The 14,626-nt window shown below is 40.8% G+C and overlaps 1 protein-coding gene across 1 annotated transcript in view; it reads left to right on the top strand.

Moving 5' to 3' along the window:
- gabrb3 (gamma-aminobutyric acid type A receptor subunit beta3) overlaps nucleotides 1-14,626 on the top strand; it is a 325,048-nt gene that overhangs the window by 279,014 nt on the left and 31,408 nt on the right. Inside the window, exon 8 of the mRNA XM_043692280.2 lies at nucleotides 5,180-5,424. Within this exon, the coding sequence (XP_043548215.1) occupies nucleotides 5,180-5,424 (245 nt within the window). The remainder of the gene's footprint in view (nucleotides 1-5,179; nucleotides 5,425-14,626) is intronic.

The following is a 14,626-nucleotide window of genomic DNA, read 5'->3' as shown; positions in this document are numbered from 1 at the left end:
ATGAAGCTTGGAATTATATGTATATTTCATTGCCAACATTTTTATCCTGTCCTAAAGCCTCGAAGATTTGTGCCCACACACAACAGATGTCTCTGTTCTTCCATTCCCTTTAAAATTATACCATATACTTTGTATTCTTACACTTTTGGCTGGAAGAATAAGAAGTATCATCTCACATCTTGCTGCCTTGAACTTCATCTGTCAATTCACTTCACCAGCCTCCGTATATTCTCTTGAGGTCAAGTACTCTCTTCCTCAGTGAAAGCTACCCATTTAAAGACTAAGCTTTGAGGCGTGGAATCCCTACAGTGCAAAAGCAGGCCATTAAGTCTATACCAACCCTCCGAACAGCATCCTACCCAGACCCTTCCCCCTCCCCTATCCCTGCATTTAGCATGGTCAATTCACTTAACCTGCACATTTTTGGACTGCGGGAGGAAACCGGAGCAAACCCGCACAGACATGAAGAGAATGTGCAAACTCCACACAGCCAGTCACCCGAGGGTGGAATCGAACCCAAGTCCCTGGCACTGTAAGGTAGTAGTGCTAATGACTGGGCCAATGTACTGCCCCTTAGGTACAACACACAATTAATCACTGTGCCAACGTGCCACCATCTGCAATGTTTCAAATGTAAAGGAGCAATTTCTGCACAGAACAAGAAAAGGGTTTAATTTAAAAATAAGTTGACTATATGTTCAACTGCAACATGATACTGAATTTCTGGCACTTGAATAAGTGACCAGCATCGCTACATCCAAGAGAATTTCTAAATTTATAACACTTTGCCGTCTTTCCATTGAGTTGGATTTTCACTTGAGCTCCTCAACTTTCTAGTAAGATTAAGGGCATTGCGAAATGCAGGCTTTTTATATAAAAAGATCCGGTGCTTAAGGTCGTCAAGAATACTGAAGAGATATTAACAGAAGCTGAGAACTTATTGAGATACTGTTGGGCTAATTGTGACAGGGCTGAACATTGTAGTGATCAGAATCTATCAAGAAAGTGTTTTTTAAAAAAACATGAAAAAGAGCAATGAGGTACAAAGGACCCATTATCAATCATTTAGTTCAGCTTTAAGTAATGCATTTTCACTTGTTTTAAAATTGTTTAAAATTGCCTTTCCAAGCAAGTTTGTGTTACTGCATCATATAAAAGACAATTGCCACTTCTTTGAAACACTGAAATATGTTTTTAGTGTATAAAAATGGAAAGAACTGCAGATGCTGTAAATCAGAGACAAGAATAGATATTGCTGGAGAATCTCAGCAGGTCTGGCAGCAGGAAGGGTCACTAAATCCGAAACGTTAAATCTGATTTCTCTCCATGAATGCTGCCAGACCTGCTGAGCTTATAGAGTCATAGAGATGTACAGCATGGAAACAGACTCTTCGGTCCAACTCGTCCATGCCAACCTGATATCCTAAATTAATCTAGTCCCATTTGCCAGCACTTGGCCCAAATCCTTGTAAACCTTTCCTATTCATATACCCATCTAGATGCCTTTTAAATGTTGCAATTGTACTAGCTTCCACCACTTCCTCTGGCAGCTCATTCCACACACACACCACCCTCTGTGTGAAAAGGTTGCCCTTTAGGTCTCTTTTATATCTCCTCTCTCAGCCTAAACCTGTGTCCTCTAGTTCTGGACTCCCCGACCCCAGGGAAAAGACTTTGTCTATTTATCTTATCAATGCCCTTCATGATTATATTAACCTCTATAAGGTCACCCCTCAGCCTCCAATGCTCCAGGGAAAACAGCCCCAGTCTATTCAACTTCTCCCTATAGCTCAAATCCTTCAATCCTGGTAGCATCCTTGTAAGTCTTTTCTGAACTCTTTCAAATTTCACAACATCCTTCTGATAGGAATGAGATCAAAATTGCATGCAATATTCCAGAAGTGACCTAACCAATGTCCTGTACAGCCGCAACATGACCTTCCAACGCCTGTACTCAATACTCTGACCAATAAAGGAAAGCATACCAAACGCCGCCTTCACTATCCTATCTACTTGTGACTCTACTTTCAAGCCTGCACTCCAAGATCTCTTTGTTCAGCAACATTCCCTAGGACCTTACCATTAAGTGAATAAGTCCTGCTAAGATTTGCTTTCCCAAAATACAGCCTCTTGCATTTATCTGAATTAAACTCCATCTGCCACTCTTCAGCCCATTGGCCCATCCGATCAAGATCCCGTTGTAATCTGAGGTAACCTTCTTCGCTGTCCAGTGCACCTCCAATTTTGGTGTCAGCTGCAAACTTACTAAGTATACCTCTTCTTCAGCAATTTCTATTTTTGTCTGTGTTTTTAGCATGATTTTTAAATATATGAGGCCGTGCATTTCTCTAAAGCCTAACTGTTTTAGTTTGAAGTGCAGTGAAATTTTATTACAAACCTAATGATTAAATTCTAGAGTCAACATAATTCCTGTAGTTTACTATTTTATGGACGCCACTGGCTAGGCCAGCATTTATCACCCATCCCTAACTGACCAGAAAGCAGCCACATATACACAACACCAGGTAAGGATGTCAGATTTCCTTTCCTAAAGGACAGTTGTGAATCAAATCTGTTTTCCCTAATAAATGACAGTGGTTTTCTGGTCATCATTAGACTCATAATTCCAGATTTTTAATTGAATCCAATTTCTACCATTGGCTGTAGCCAATTTGAATCCAATTTGGGGCTGATTTGAATCCAAGCCCCCAGATCATTACTGGAGTGTTCTGGATTAATAGTTCTACAAACAATGCCTCTAGGACAATGCTTTCCCTATGAGTCATTATTGACCCATCAGCTATATGTCACTGAAAAACCATAGCCAACTCTATCCACTTCATAATTTTATGTCGATAATGAAGATGGGAACACACAATATGCAATGGGTGGATTTTCTCCATTTTAACCTCCCACTCCTTTACAGCTGGTAGGATGGGACACTATTTTCTGATATAGGGAAAAATTACTACAAGTATTATGAGTTTGTAAATGTTTCAGGCACTCATAAATTTGTTTTGATTGAGGTATTGACCTGTTTAAAGTCAATGGATTGATAACACCTTTTTGAAATAAGGCATAGAGAAGCTGGTATATAACAAATAAATAAAACTTGTAAATAAAAAATGAAAACCTCGACATCAAAATGGCAGACAAGAGGGTGCACCCATTACAAAACGGTAGTATGCCCACCTTTCTGCATCAAAATTAGCTGCAAACAGTACCCATGCCTGAAATATACACTGGGGGGAAGCGATGGCTGAGTGCTATTATTGCTGGACTGTTAACACGAAGACCAAGATAATGTTCTGGGGACCTGGGTCTGAATCTTACCATGGTAGGTACTGGAATATAAATTCAATAAATATTTGGAATTAAGAGTCCAATGGTGACCATGAATCCATTGTTGATTGTCAGAAAAACCATATGGTTCTCTAACGTCCTTTAGGGAAGGAAATCTGCCATCCTTACCTGGTCTGGCCTACATGTGACTGCAGGCCCACAGCAATGTGGTTGACTCTTAACTGATCTCTAGGCAATTAGGGTTGGGCAATAAATATTGTCTGGCCAGCAATGGTCACATCTTATGAATGAATAGGTGCTATCCTTATCCGAGAATTTGCGTTTCTGGGCCTAAGTGTTCATATGGTGGAACATCTGTCACCATTTATTTATATTATAAATTATCTACAAAAAATGTCTGTATTGAACTGTAGAGGAACATAGGGATCTTGGGATTCACATCCATAGGTCCCTCAAAGTTGCCACCCAAGTTTATAGGGTGGTTATGAAGGTGTATGGTGTGTTGAGTTTCATTAGCAGGGGGATTGAGTTTAAGAGCTATGAGGTTAACCTGCAGCTCCATAAAGCCCTGTTAGACCACATTTGGAATATTGTGTTCAGTTCTGGTTGCCTCATTATGGGAAGGTTGTGGAAGCTTTAGAAAGGGTGCAGAGGAGATTTATCAGGATGCTGCCTGAACTGGAGGGCATGTCTTATGAAGAAAGGTTGAGGGAACCAGTGCTTTTTTCAATAGAGTGAAGAAGGATGTGAGGTGACTTGACAGAGGTGTACAAGATGTTGATAGACATAGAGTGGATAGCCAGACTTTTTCCCTGGGTGGAAATAACTATCACAAAGGGGCATAATTTTAAGTTGATTGGAGGAAAGTTTAAGGGAGATGTCAGAGATAGGTTCTTTACACAAAGTGGTGGGTGTGTGGAATGCACTGCCAGTAGCAGTAGTAGAGTCAGATACATTAGGAGCATTTAAGCAACTATTGGAGAGGCACATAGAAGATAGTACAATGAAAGGTATATAGGTAAGTTTGAGCTAAGAGTAGGATAAAAGGTTTTCACAACATAAAGGGTTGAAAGGCCTGTACTATGTGCTGTACTGTTCTATGTTCTATGCTCTATGAACAATGCAGGATGAATTGAAGCACTGTTTGTCAAATATTTGCAATGTTTGTCACCTCTGGGCTTCACCAGAAGCCTCTCTTACTGCTGTGTTGAATCATAAAAATCTCCACTTTTACTTGAGGGTTAATCAATATTTAAGGAACAAACTGAAAGTTATGGTTTTACTGATTAGGTTGCTTCTCTTTCCAGGCATCGCTCAATCCCAATAGAGAGACACTCCAAGGAGAAATGTCCTGGGAAAAAAATAGCACTTGCCACCATTATATCTCACAGTGTAAATGCCTCACCTTTTTGATTGTTTGATATCCTCAGTCAACAATGAATTTGCTGACCAGATAAAGCAATGAAAGAGGCATTATCACTGACTTCAGACTGAGAGGCCTGTAGAGTTGTCAAAAAAAAGTCAGAGTTTCTGCCTCTGGTTGCTTTCTGATAACTGTGACTAAGAAGTGCAAGTATGAACAGAAATCAAATTTGTCAATGACATGCTCTTCAAAATCTATGGGCAGTCACTACTCATGTTTAAGCTGGAGTAGTGTATGGAGTAATTGGTGGACCAGTGCCCAACCACATTCTTCTCCTGTGTCAAAGGGGAGAAAACGTGGAAGACTTTTTTTTTGTATAATAGTTGAATTACATCTTGTATCTAAACCTTTACTTAGTTTTGTTAGATCTGTTACAAAGAGGTTTATTGTATGTAAGTTCTCACCACAACACCGATATCGAGGTTATTTCATCCTCTTTGTAATTCTTTCTAGGAATCACCACTGTGCTGACCATGACAACTATCAACACCCATTTGAGAGAGACCCTTCCAAAGATCCCCTACGTCAAAGCCATCGATTTGTACTTGATGGGCTGTTTTGTGTTTGTCTTCTTGGCCTTACTCGAATATGCTTTTGTCAACTACATCTTCTTTGGGAGAGGTCCACAGATGCAGAAGAAATTGGCAGAGAAAGCAACTAAAGGCAACAATGGTCGACACAAGTATGAGGGCAATAGGGTAAGAGAAAATATCTTTCTGTCACATGGAAAGTGCTGCATTTATTCTTTCATTTACCTTTCTCACTGAGTCGCACCCTGTGCATCTGAAGCCAAAAGGACCAACCTCCCTTTCATTGGCCATTGTAAACAGGCCTGCAATGAGGTGGACGGTTGGACACAGTGAATATATGGGTGACTGATCAGCTGCCGTGACAGCAGGTTGAGATCAGTTCTCTATAAAATGTGGGTATGTTCCTGGGGCAAAGGGATATCTCAGAGAAATGAAAGTGGTCCAGACTTCCAGAAGTACAAGTTGTTGCTGAAATAATCAAGATCTTTACAAAGGAACTGTATAAATATCAAGTTCAGATTGTTGTCTGTAGATAAAATATGCACAGATAATTTACAAAATCAGTTGGTGTGATGAATGTCTTTTAGCCTGTTTGATCTTTGCAGCCTGTACTACTCTCTTTCCTGAGTGCCCAGTCTTTGTGTACCAAGCTCCATGTAAAGGGATATTTCTTGACATTTGATCTAAATTTAGCTGTCACAGCCCTACATCCTTGTCCTTGTTATTTACTGTCTGAAAGCAGTATTCCAGGCCAGCAACATCTCCACAATTGGATATCAGATATACCATAATAGCATTTCTGAATGACTCTGTCTCTGTTCAAAGCTGAAGTACCCTAACTTATCAATACATATCTTAAACTCTACCATACAACATTGAGAATCAGCCCAGTTGCTCTATTTGTGTGCCTAAAGGCTCTAAATGCTTCTTTTATGTGAGAGTGAGCAGAACTCTGCACAGCACTCACTGCAGGGATGTGTAAACCTTGTAATGTGACATCAGCAGATTTGAAACCTTTTAAATTTATGTAATATTGCCTGTATTGTGTGTAATGTATTGTTCAGACTCAAAATAAGGTTAGAGATAAAACACTGCAGCTGCTGGAATCCAGGGTAGACAGGCAGGAGGCTGGAAGAACACAGCAAGGCAGGCAGCAAAACCCAAATCGTTGACTTCTCCACCTTCTGATGCTGCCTGGCTTGCTGTGTTCTTCCAGCCTCCTGTCAGACTCAAACTAAGGGCAAGCAAATTTCAGACTGTACTGAGGAGGAACTTCTTCACCCAAAGAGTTGTGAGTCCCTGCCCAATGAAGCAGTTGAGGCTACCTCATTGAATGTTTTTAAGGCAAAGATAGTAGATTTTTGAACAGTAAAGGAATTAGGGGTTATGGTGAGTGGTGGGAAAGTGGAGCTGAGTCCATTAAAAGATCAGCCATGATCTTGTTGAATGGTGGAGCAGGCTCGATGGGCCAGGTTGCTCTTATTCCTTATGTTCTTCGTAGAGGCTGCCTGAGAGATTAAGTGCAAGAATCCATCCTTTGGTAGGTTGAGCATACTCTGGGGAAAAAGCAATGCCTTCTGGGTCAAATACTATTTCCCCTCACTGTAGTTCTTTTGTTTTAATTAAAAAATGTACACTGTTCCAAATGGTAGATTGGCAAGGTAACCAGGTGGGAACCTAATGCAAATACAGACGATGCATAGTGGAATTAGGCTGAGCAAGCAATAGGGAGCACAACTTTCTAATCATCAAGCTGCTTTAGACAGGATTAAACTCTGTCAATGCTGTCAAACGCATGAACAATTGATTAATGCCCCTCAATTCTCAACCTTCAGGGTGGACCTGAGTCCAATCACCTTCATCTGTTTCATCAATGACCTCCCCTCCATCACAACACCATCAGATGTTTGCTAATAACTGCACAATATTCAGCACCATTCATGACTCCTCAGATACTGAAGTAGTCAATTCAGGCAAATAAGTAAATGATATTCACACATACAAATAGCAGGCAATGACCATTTCCAATAAGGGAGAATCTAACCATCTTTCCTGATATTTAGTGGTGTTACTATCACTGAATCACTACTATCAACATTCTGGGGGTCACCATTTACTAGAAACCAAGTTTAGCCTGCCATATAAATGCTGTGGCTATGAGAACAGGTCAGCAGTTCGAATTTTCATGGTGAGTAACTTACCTCCTGTCTTCCCAGCACTTCTCCGCAATTGTCAAGGCACAAGTCAGAACTGTGATTGAATGTTCTCAACTTGCCTGGATAAATGTAACTCTAACAACAGTCAAAGCTTGACACCATACTGCACAAAGCACGCCACCTGACTGGCACTTCATCAATCACCTCCAACATGCACTTCATACGCTACCAATGCACAATGGCAGCAGTGTCTACGATCGACGTGATAAACTGCACCCATTCACCAAAACCCCTCCAGAAATATGTTCCAAGCATGTAGCCTCTACCACCTAGAAGGATAAGGGCAGCAGATGCTTGGTAACATCTGGTATAGCACAGTTGTTTCAACAAGCCAATGAAGAAGGGTTTGAATGATTGACACTCATATTTTTACTTAACAAGACTTTAAAGCTGTGAACAAATCACTTTTTCCTTGGCATGTTTCTTATTTCTACGTAGCAATGGTGTACAATCACACAACTGTCCAGAACTTACCATGTGTGAACAAATGGATCACATGCAAGAAACAGTTCCTTTTAAGATGTGTAGAAGTGGAGCCAATATGGCAACCTTGAAAGGATGAGGGGTCACTGGTAACAATGTAAAATGTGATAGTGTTTTGTCTGTCATTTGTTTTAACTTGGAATATTGTTGTGACATTGGTTTCAGACCAGACAGGCCTGTATCTTTAAGACAGACATATGACATCATGACTTGTGATGTTCCAGTCTAATGATGCCTGCTTTACTCAATAACTCAATCAAGTTCGTGAAATCATGTCTCATGAACTTAACTGAGTTTTTTGAAGAAGTAACAAAGAGGATTCATGACAGCAGAGCGATTGATGTAATCTATTTGGACTTCATTAAGGCATGCTACAAGATTCCTCATGGTCGACTGGTTAGCAAGGTTACATCTCATGGAATACAGGGAGAACTATCCATTTGAATACAGAATTGACTTAATGGTAGAAGACAGAGGGTGGTGGTGGAGGGTTGTTTTTCAGACTAGAGGCCTGTTATCAGTGGTGTGTCGCACAGGTCGGTGTTGAGTCCACTGCTTTCCATCATTTATGTAAATGATTTGGATGTAAGCATCAGAGGGATGGTTAGCAAGTTTGCGGATGACTCCAAAATTGGAGCAGTAGTGGACAGCGAAGAGGGTTGCCTCAGAGTACAATGGGATCTTGATCAGATGGGCCAATGGGCTGAGGAGTGGCAGATGGAGTTTAATTTAGATAAATGTGAGGTGCTGCATTTCGGAAAGGTACCTTAAAAATTTAATGGTAAAGTACTGGGGAGTGTTGCTGAACAAAGAGACCCTGGAGTGCAGGTTCATAGTTCCTTGAAAATGGAGTTGCAGGTAGATAGGATAGTGAAGAAGGCATTTGGTATGCTTTCCTTTATTGGTCAGAACATTGAGTATAGGAATTGGAGGTCATGTTGTGGCCGTACAAGACATCGATTAGACCACTTTTGGAATTTTGTGTGCCATTCTGGTCTCCCTCCTATTGGAAGGATGTTGTGAAATTTGAAAGGGTTCAGTAAAGATTTACAAGGATGTTGCCAGGGTTGGAGGATTTGAGCTGCAGGAAAAGGATGAATAGGCTGGGGCTGTTTTCCCTGGAGCATCAGAGGCTGAGGGGTGACCTTACAGAGGTTTATAAAATCATGAGGGACATGAATTGGGTAAGTAGACAAGTTCTTTTCCCTGGGCTGGGGGAGACCAGAACTAGAGGACATAGGTTTAGAGTGAGAGGGGAAAAATTTAAAAGGGATGGAAGGAGCAACTTTTTCACGCAGAGGGTGGTGTGTGTATGGAATAAGTTGCCAGAGGCAGTGGTGGAGGCTGGTACAATTACAACATTTAAAAAGCATCTGAATGGGTACATGAATAGGAAGGGATTAGAGGGATATGCGCCAAGTGCTGACAAATGGGACTAGATTAACTTAGGATACCTTGAGTTGGACTTGAAGGGTCTTTTTCCATGCTGTAAATCTCAATGAATCCATGACTTCACTTTCATTCTCTCTCCCAATGTCATGAAGTCAGTGTAGTATCTACAGTCAGTCAGCTATGTGCAACACAGAGTAATATCTGTAAACACAGAACCATGCTATGTATCAGTATGTGATATTGGAGACACGTAAAGAGTGTTGTTAATAAACCTAATGCCATTGGCTCTTTGTGTTATGTTCCACAAACTAACATATATACAACCACAAAGCTCATCATGATGGCAGTAAGTGGACACTGAAAGCTAGTCTTTACAAATAATTAGTGACAGTAAGTGGCCTCTAAAGGCTGAACGGTTGCTCGTAATGTGGCAGTTGTGAAAAGTCTTTTTCTTAACAGTCATGATTCCCCATCACCTTCCCAAACTCACAGCTGAATTTGCAACTACATCCAAAACTAAAGGCTACAAATCTGTGCTGAAGCACAATGAATACTGTCCCCCACGCTAATAATAACAAACAAGAAGCTGCTGCTAATCTGACTTTAAAAAGGGCAGTGAAAAAGTGCTAAAAGTACAGATTCAACCTAAGAACATGCTCTTAGAACAAAAATCGGAATAAAAAATATGGAAAAATGTATTCTGCACCTAAAAGGACTTGCCAGTATCCTGAGATTGATTGAGTTCACCAACATTTAAAATGTTGAGTTCACTTTTTACAAAGTTGCATGAAAATATCAGCAAAGGCCTGTGTAATGTCATCACTGCTGGTTTCATCCAGGCAATGCCACCCACAGGTGGAAACTTCCAACTTTTCAAGAAGCAGCAGATATTGAAGCTGCAATAATAAACCAGGGAACAGAGAAGCCAGCAAAAAGACAAAAAAACACTATATTACAATTCACATTCTTACACTGGCATGGTAGTGCATCAAGTGACAAAAGAAAGGTGGAAGCTAAACATCTAACCATGGACTGGCAATCCATTGATATTCTATCAGAATGTCAGTTATATAAATAAATAATTAATCTTCACTTTCTTTCTTAGCCATATACTTATCTCAAATGACAGACTGTCAAACTTTTTTCCCACTTTGGACACTGAATGGTTAAGAAGAATAAAATCCTGCAGTTTTTCTGACCTGCAAGGATGCTGACATTCTTTTTTCAGATCTTAGAATATCAACGTAAGGCCAGAGTCAGTTTCCGGATGCCCAGGCTTGAACTCATGTCAAATGAAAAAAAAAAGATAGAAGAATCAACAGTTTGGAGGCAGATGTTGATGCAATGACAGAGTGTGGTTTCACTAAAACTAATTTCACCAAAAGGCCAGTGGAACTGGCCATTGCCTCTACACCCATCAGATCCTTCTGAAAGGCATTTATAGAGAAGGTTAAAGAATATTCCATTGTCGCACTGCAAGGAAAAGGACATTGCTTTGAAGAAATCCATTTGTCCACAAACACCCAAAATGCAATGCAATGTTCCATCACAGCTTGTGAAAAAGAGACAAGCACAGTGCTAAAGCATCTTTTCAAGTTATATCTGTAACACACAAGCATGTCAATGAAGTCCAAGAGGTAACTAAAACTTTACAGTTTAGATTAGATTCCCTACAGTATGGAAATAGATCACTTGACCCAAGTCCACACGGATCCTTTCTTCGTAACCTACCCAGACCCATTTCCCTCTTACAAATGCACCTAACGCTATGAGCAATTTAGCCAGTTCACCTGGCCTGCACATCTTTGGATTGTGGGACAAAACCAGAGCACCCAGAGGAAACCCACGCAGACACAGGGAGAATGTGCAAACTCCACACAGACAGTCGCTCGAGGCTAGAATTGAACGCAGGTCCCTGGCACTGTGAGGCAACAGTGCTAACCACTGAGCCACCATGCCACCCCAGTTGCAAACACCAGCCAGACAGTATGTGCAGTCAGCTTAATAGGGCATATGGATGCTATCAGAAAAAATGAAGAATAAACTTCCATCCAAAAGAAGTGGAGGACACGTGCTATGAGCCAAAATGGACAGCCGTGCCAGAATAATTATCGTTGCATTGATAAGCAAACTGCTGACAATGGAGCTAACATCACATGCATTGGCATTATCTCTCTCAAATGCCATGACTTCTCCTCAGGGTGGACACCTGAAATCTTGTATATTGTTAAGACATATAAACCTTCTGATATCCTTTTACCAGCATGCATGAATCTACGCTTTATGATCTGGAAGGTGACAAATCTGTTAGTTGCAACACCAAAGATCCCAGAGTGCAACATCAATTCCAGCTTGGTCACAGTCAAGCAAAACAGTAAACCAATTTAGATGATGACCATCTGTAACAACTTAAAAAGATCACATCAAAGGGTGGTGAGAGGGGTGGCCCAAATGTATCCAAAAGGTCACTGAAACAGTATGTTCATTCAGAGATGAACAAGGAGTCTTCAAGAATATAATTTTAAAGGGCAAACATCTCCTAATTCTGTAAGGTCGGTGCCACGCTGTGCTAAACCATATATGGATGCAGGAAATAAAATGAGATTGCTTGAGAATTTGTATATAGAAGAACCTCGATTATCCAAAGGACACGGGTGGGGAATATTCTGTTTGGTTAATTGAATTCTGGATAATCGAATGCCAGATAACATAGTTTAGCCAAGCATCAGGACCTTGCGATCTTGCTGGATAATCTGATATTCGGATAATCGAATGCTGGATAATCAAGGTTCCTCTGTATAGGGACTAGATTAATCGGGCTGTTAATCAACTCATCAAGTCATGTGAAACTTGTCAATTCTATTAAACTTGATAATTAAGAGAACGTCACACAAGAGTCCTTCTGAGCTGGACAGATATTATCTATTTCCAAGGGCACAATTGTATTCGGGTGATGGGCTATTTCACAAAATTCCCTTTTGTATGACAAATCAGACACTGGTTTTGACCAGAACCTCAACTGGACTCACCGTATAAATACAGTGGCTACAAGAGCAGGTCAGACGCTGGGAATACTGTAGCAAATGAGTCACAACCTGACTCACCAAAGCCTGTCTGCATGTACGAGGCACAGGTCAGGAGTGTGATGGAATGCTCCCCATTTATCTGAATGATGCAGCTCCAATAACACTCAAGAAGCTTGACACCATCCAGGACAAAGCAGCCCACGTAATTGGACCACATCCACAAGCATCCATTCCTTCAACCAGCAATGCTTAGTTGCGGCAGTGCTTCCAGATCAATGACCAGTTCCATCTGAAACAGCAGCTATACATTGGAACACAACCACCTTCAAGTTCCTCTTTAAGTCACCCAACTTTGTTCCTTCATTGGAATTACCCTCCCTAAGAGCAATGTGTGTCTACTTACATCACATGGACTGACGCAGTTCAAGAAGGGCAGCTCACCACCATTTTCTCAAGGGCAACTTGGACTGGGCAGTAAATGCTTGCCAGCTAGTGATGCCCACATCTCAAAAGTGAGTAAATTAAAAAGCTAGCATAATAGTTGTTGTTACATCAACCACCATATTCAGTATGTTTGGTGTACCTCAATAATTTGTCCAAAAATAGTCGAAAGTACTCTTCCGTTCCGAGCATTTGCAGGAAATGGGGAAATTGATATGTCACCTCTTTTAATGTATATCCTTGTTGAACGATCTTGAAGATCTTGTAAAATCCATGATCATTAAATGTAAAGCAGCTTGTCAATTTTTTCAGATTGCTATGTGAAATTAATGTCAGCTCCTCTAGATAATGGTTTACCTTCATCCAGAAACTCTTGTGTTGTGACACAGATCTGCACAGTTCTCCCCTTCCACTCTCTCACCACTGGACTACCTGTTCATGATGCATTGCTGGCAAGAAGTGAGAAAGTGAAACAAGTGTATGATCAATAAGAATGCAGATATCTATGCCAATCTGAACCAGGTGTAAGGAGTTGATATTTTCATACAAACACATGGGTTAATGGAAACATACATAATTATGTCTGGTCTAAATCACAACTTTATAATGAACAGTGATCAAGTCCTGTGAAGAAATAGACGGCATATTCAAACTCTGTTGTATATGTTACATACAGAAGATCACAAAGCATATCAGTTAGCTGTTGTGGCTAATCAAAAGAAGTTTACTGACTTCTTAACATTTTTCTTTACTTTCCTAGATGTAAATTTACTCATTTTGATTCTCCCCAATGACCCATGGCTACTTCAAGTCATTTTTCAAGTTTTCTGTGCAGTCGTACTTTTGTGGTAGTACTCAGGCTGACTGAAAACTTGGAGGAGTTGCTAGATAACCCTGCCAGCATTATTAAGATGCAATCATTAGCCCAGACTGCTTCAGATGTATGGGAGCTTGTTAATGGTGCTCCTTCATTACTCAACAATGCCTCCAAGCTGGTTTCCTTAATGGAAACTTTCATGCTTTAGATGAAAACATTCCCAAAGAATGTCAACAAAAATGACAGGAATAAATGGTTTCAAATGAATTCCAATCTCCAGGAACGGTTTAATTTTTGTTTGAAAAGGTTGAGGGATGGTTGCACCATCATCACTAAATGTGACAACTGCACAGTTCTTGTGGAGGGTGTTCTCTTCCCATTGAGAATAACCTCCATTATGTTGTGTGGCACGATCACTATGCTAAATGGGGCAGACTTTGAACAGATCTATCAACTCAAATGGGGGCATTTATGAGGCACTGTGGGCCAGCGACAGCAGCAGAACCATACTCCAGCACAATCCAGAGCTTCATGGCATGACATATTCCCCCCATTCAACCATTACCATCAATCCGGCGATCAACCCTGGTTCAATGGAGGGTGGAGGAGGTCGTGCCAGGAGCAGCACCAGGTGAAGGTGAGGTGTCAACCTGGTGAAGCCGCCAAAAAGGATTGCTTAAATGTTAAACAGCATAAAAAACAAATGATAGACAGAGCTAAGCGTTCCCACAAACAATGAATCAAATCTAAGGTTAGGTGAATTGGCCATGCTAAATTGCCCATAGTGTTAGGTAAAGGGGTAAATGTAGGCGAATGGGTCTGGGAGGGTTATGCTTCGGCGAGTTGGTGTGGACTTGTTGGGCCGAAGGGCCTGTTTCCACACTGTAATTAATCTAATTAAGCCTAAGGTCCTGCCACACCCAGTCATGAATGGTATGGGACGATTAAACAACTCACTTCACAATTCACTGGAGGTAGAGGTTCCACAAATATTC

Source organism: Chiloscyllium plagiosum, unplaced genomic scaffold (assembly GCF_037043375.1).
Source record: "Chiloscyllium plagiosum isolate Xiang-an unplaced genomic scaffold, Cpla_swu_hap1 HiC_scaffold_6, whole genome shotgun sequence".
NCBI classification, from domain to species: Eukaryota; Metazoa; Chordata; class Chondrichthyes; order Orectolobiformes; family Hemiscylliidae; genus Chiloscyllium; species Chiloscyllium plagiosum.
Note: the sequence above shows the minus strand (reverse complement) of the source record. Positions and strands in the feature narration are given on the sequence as shown.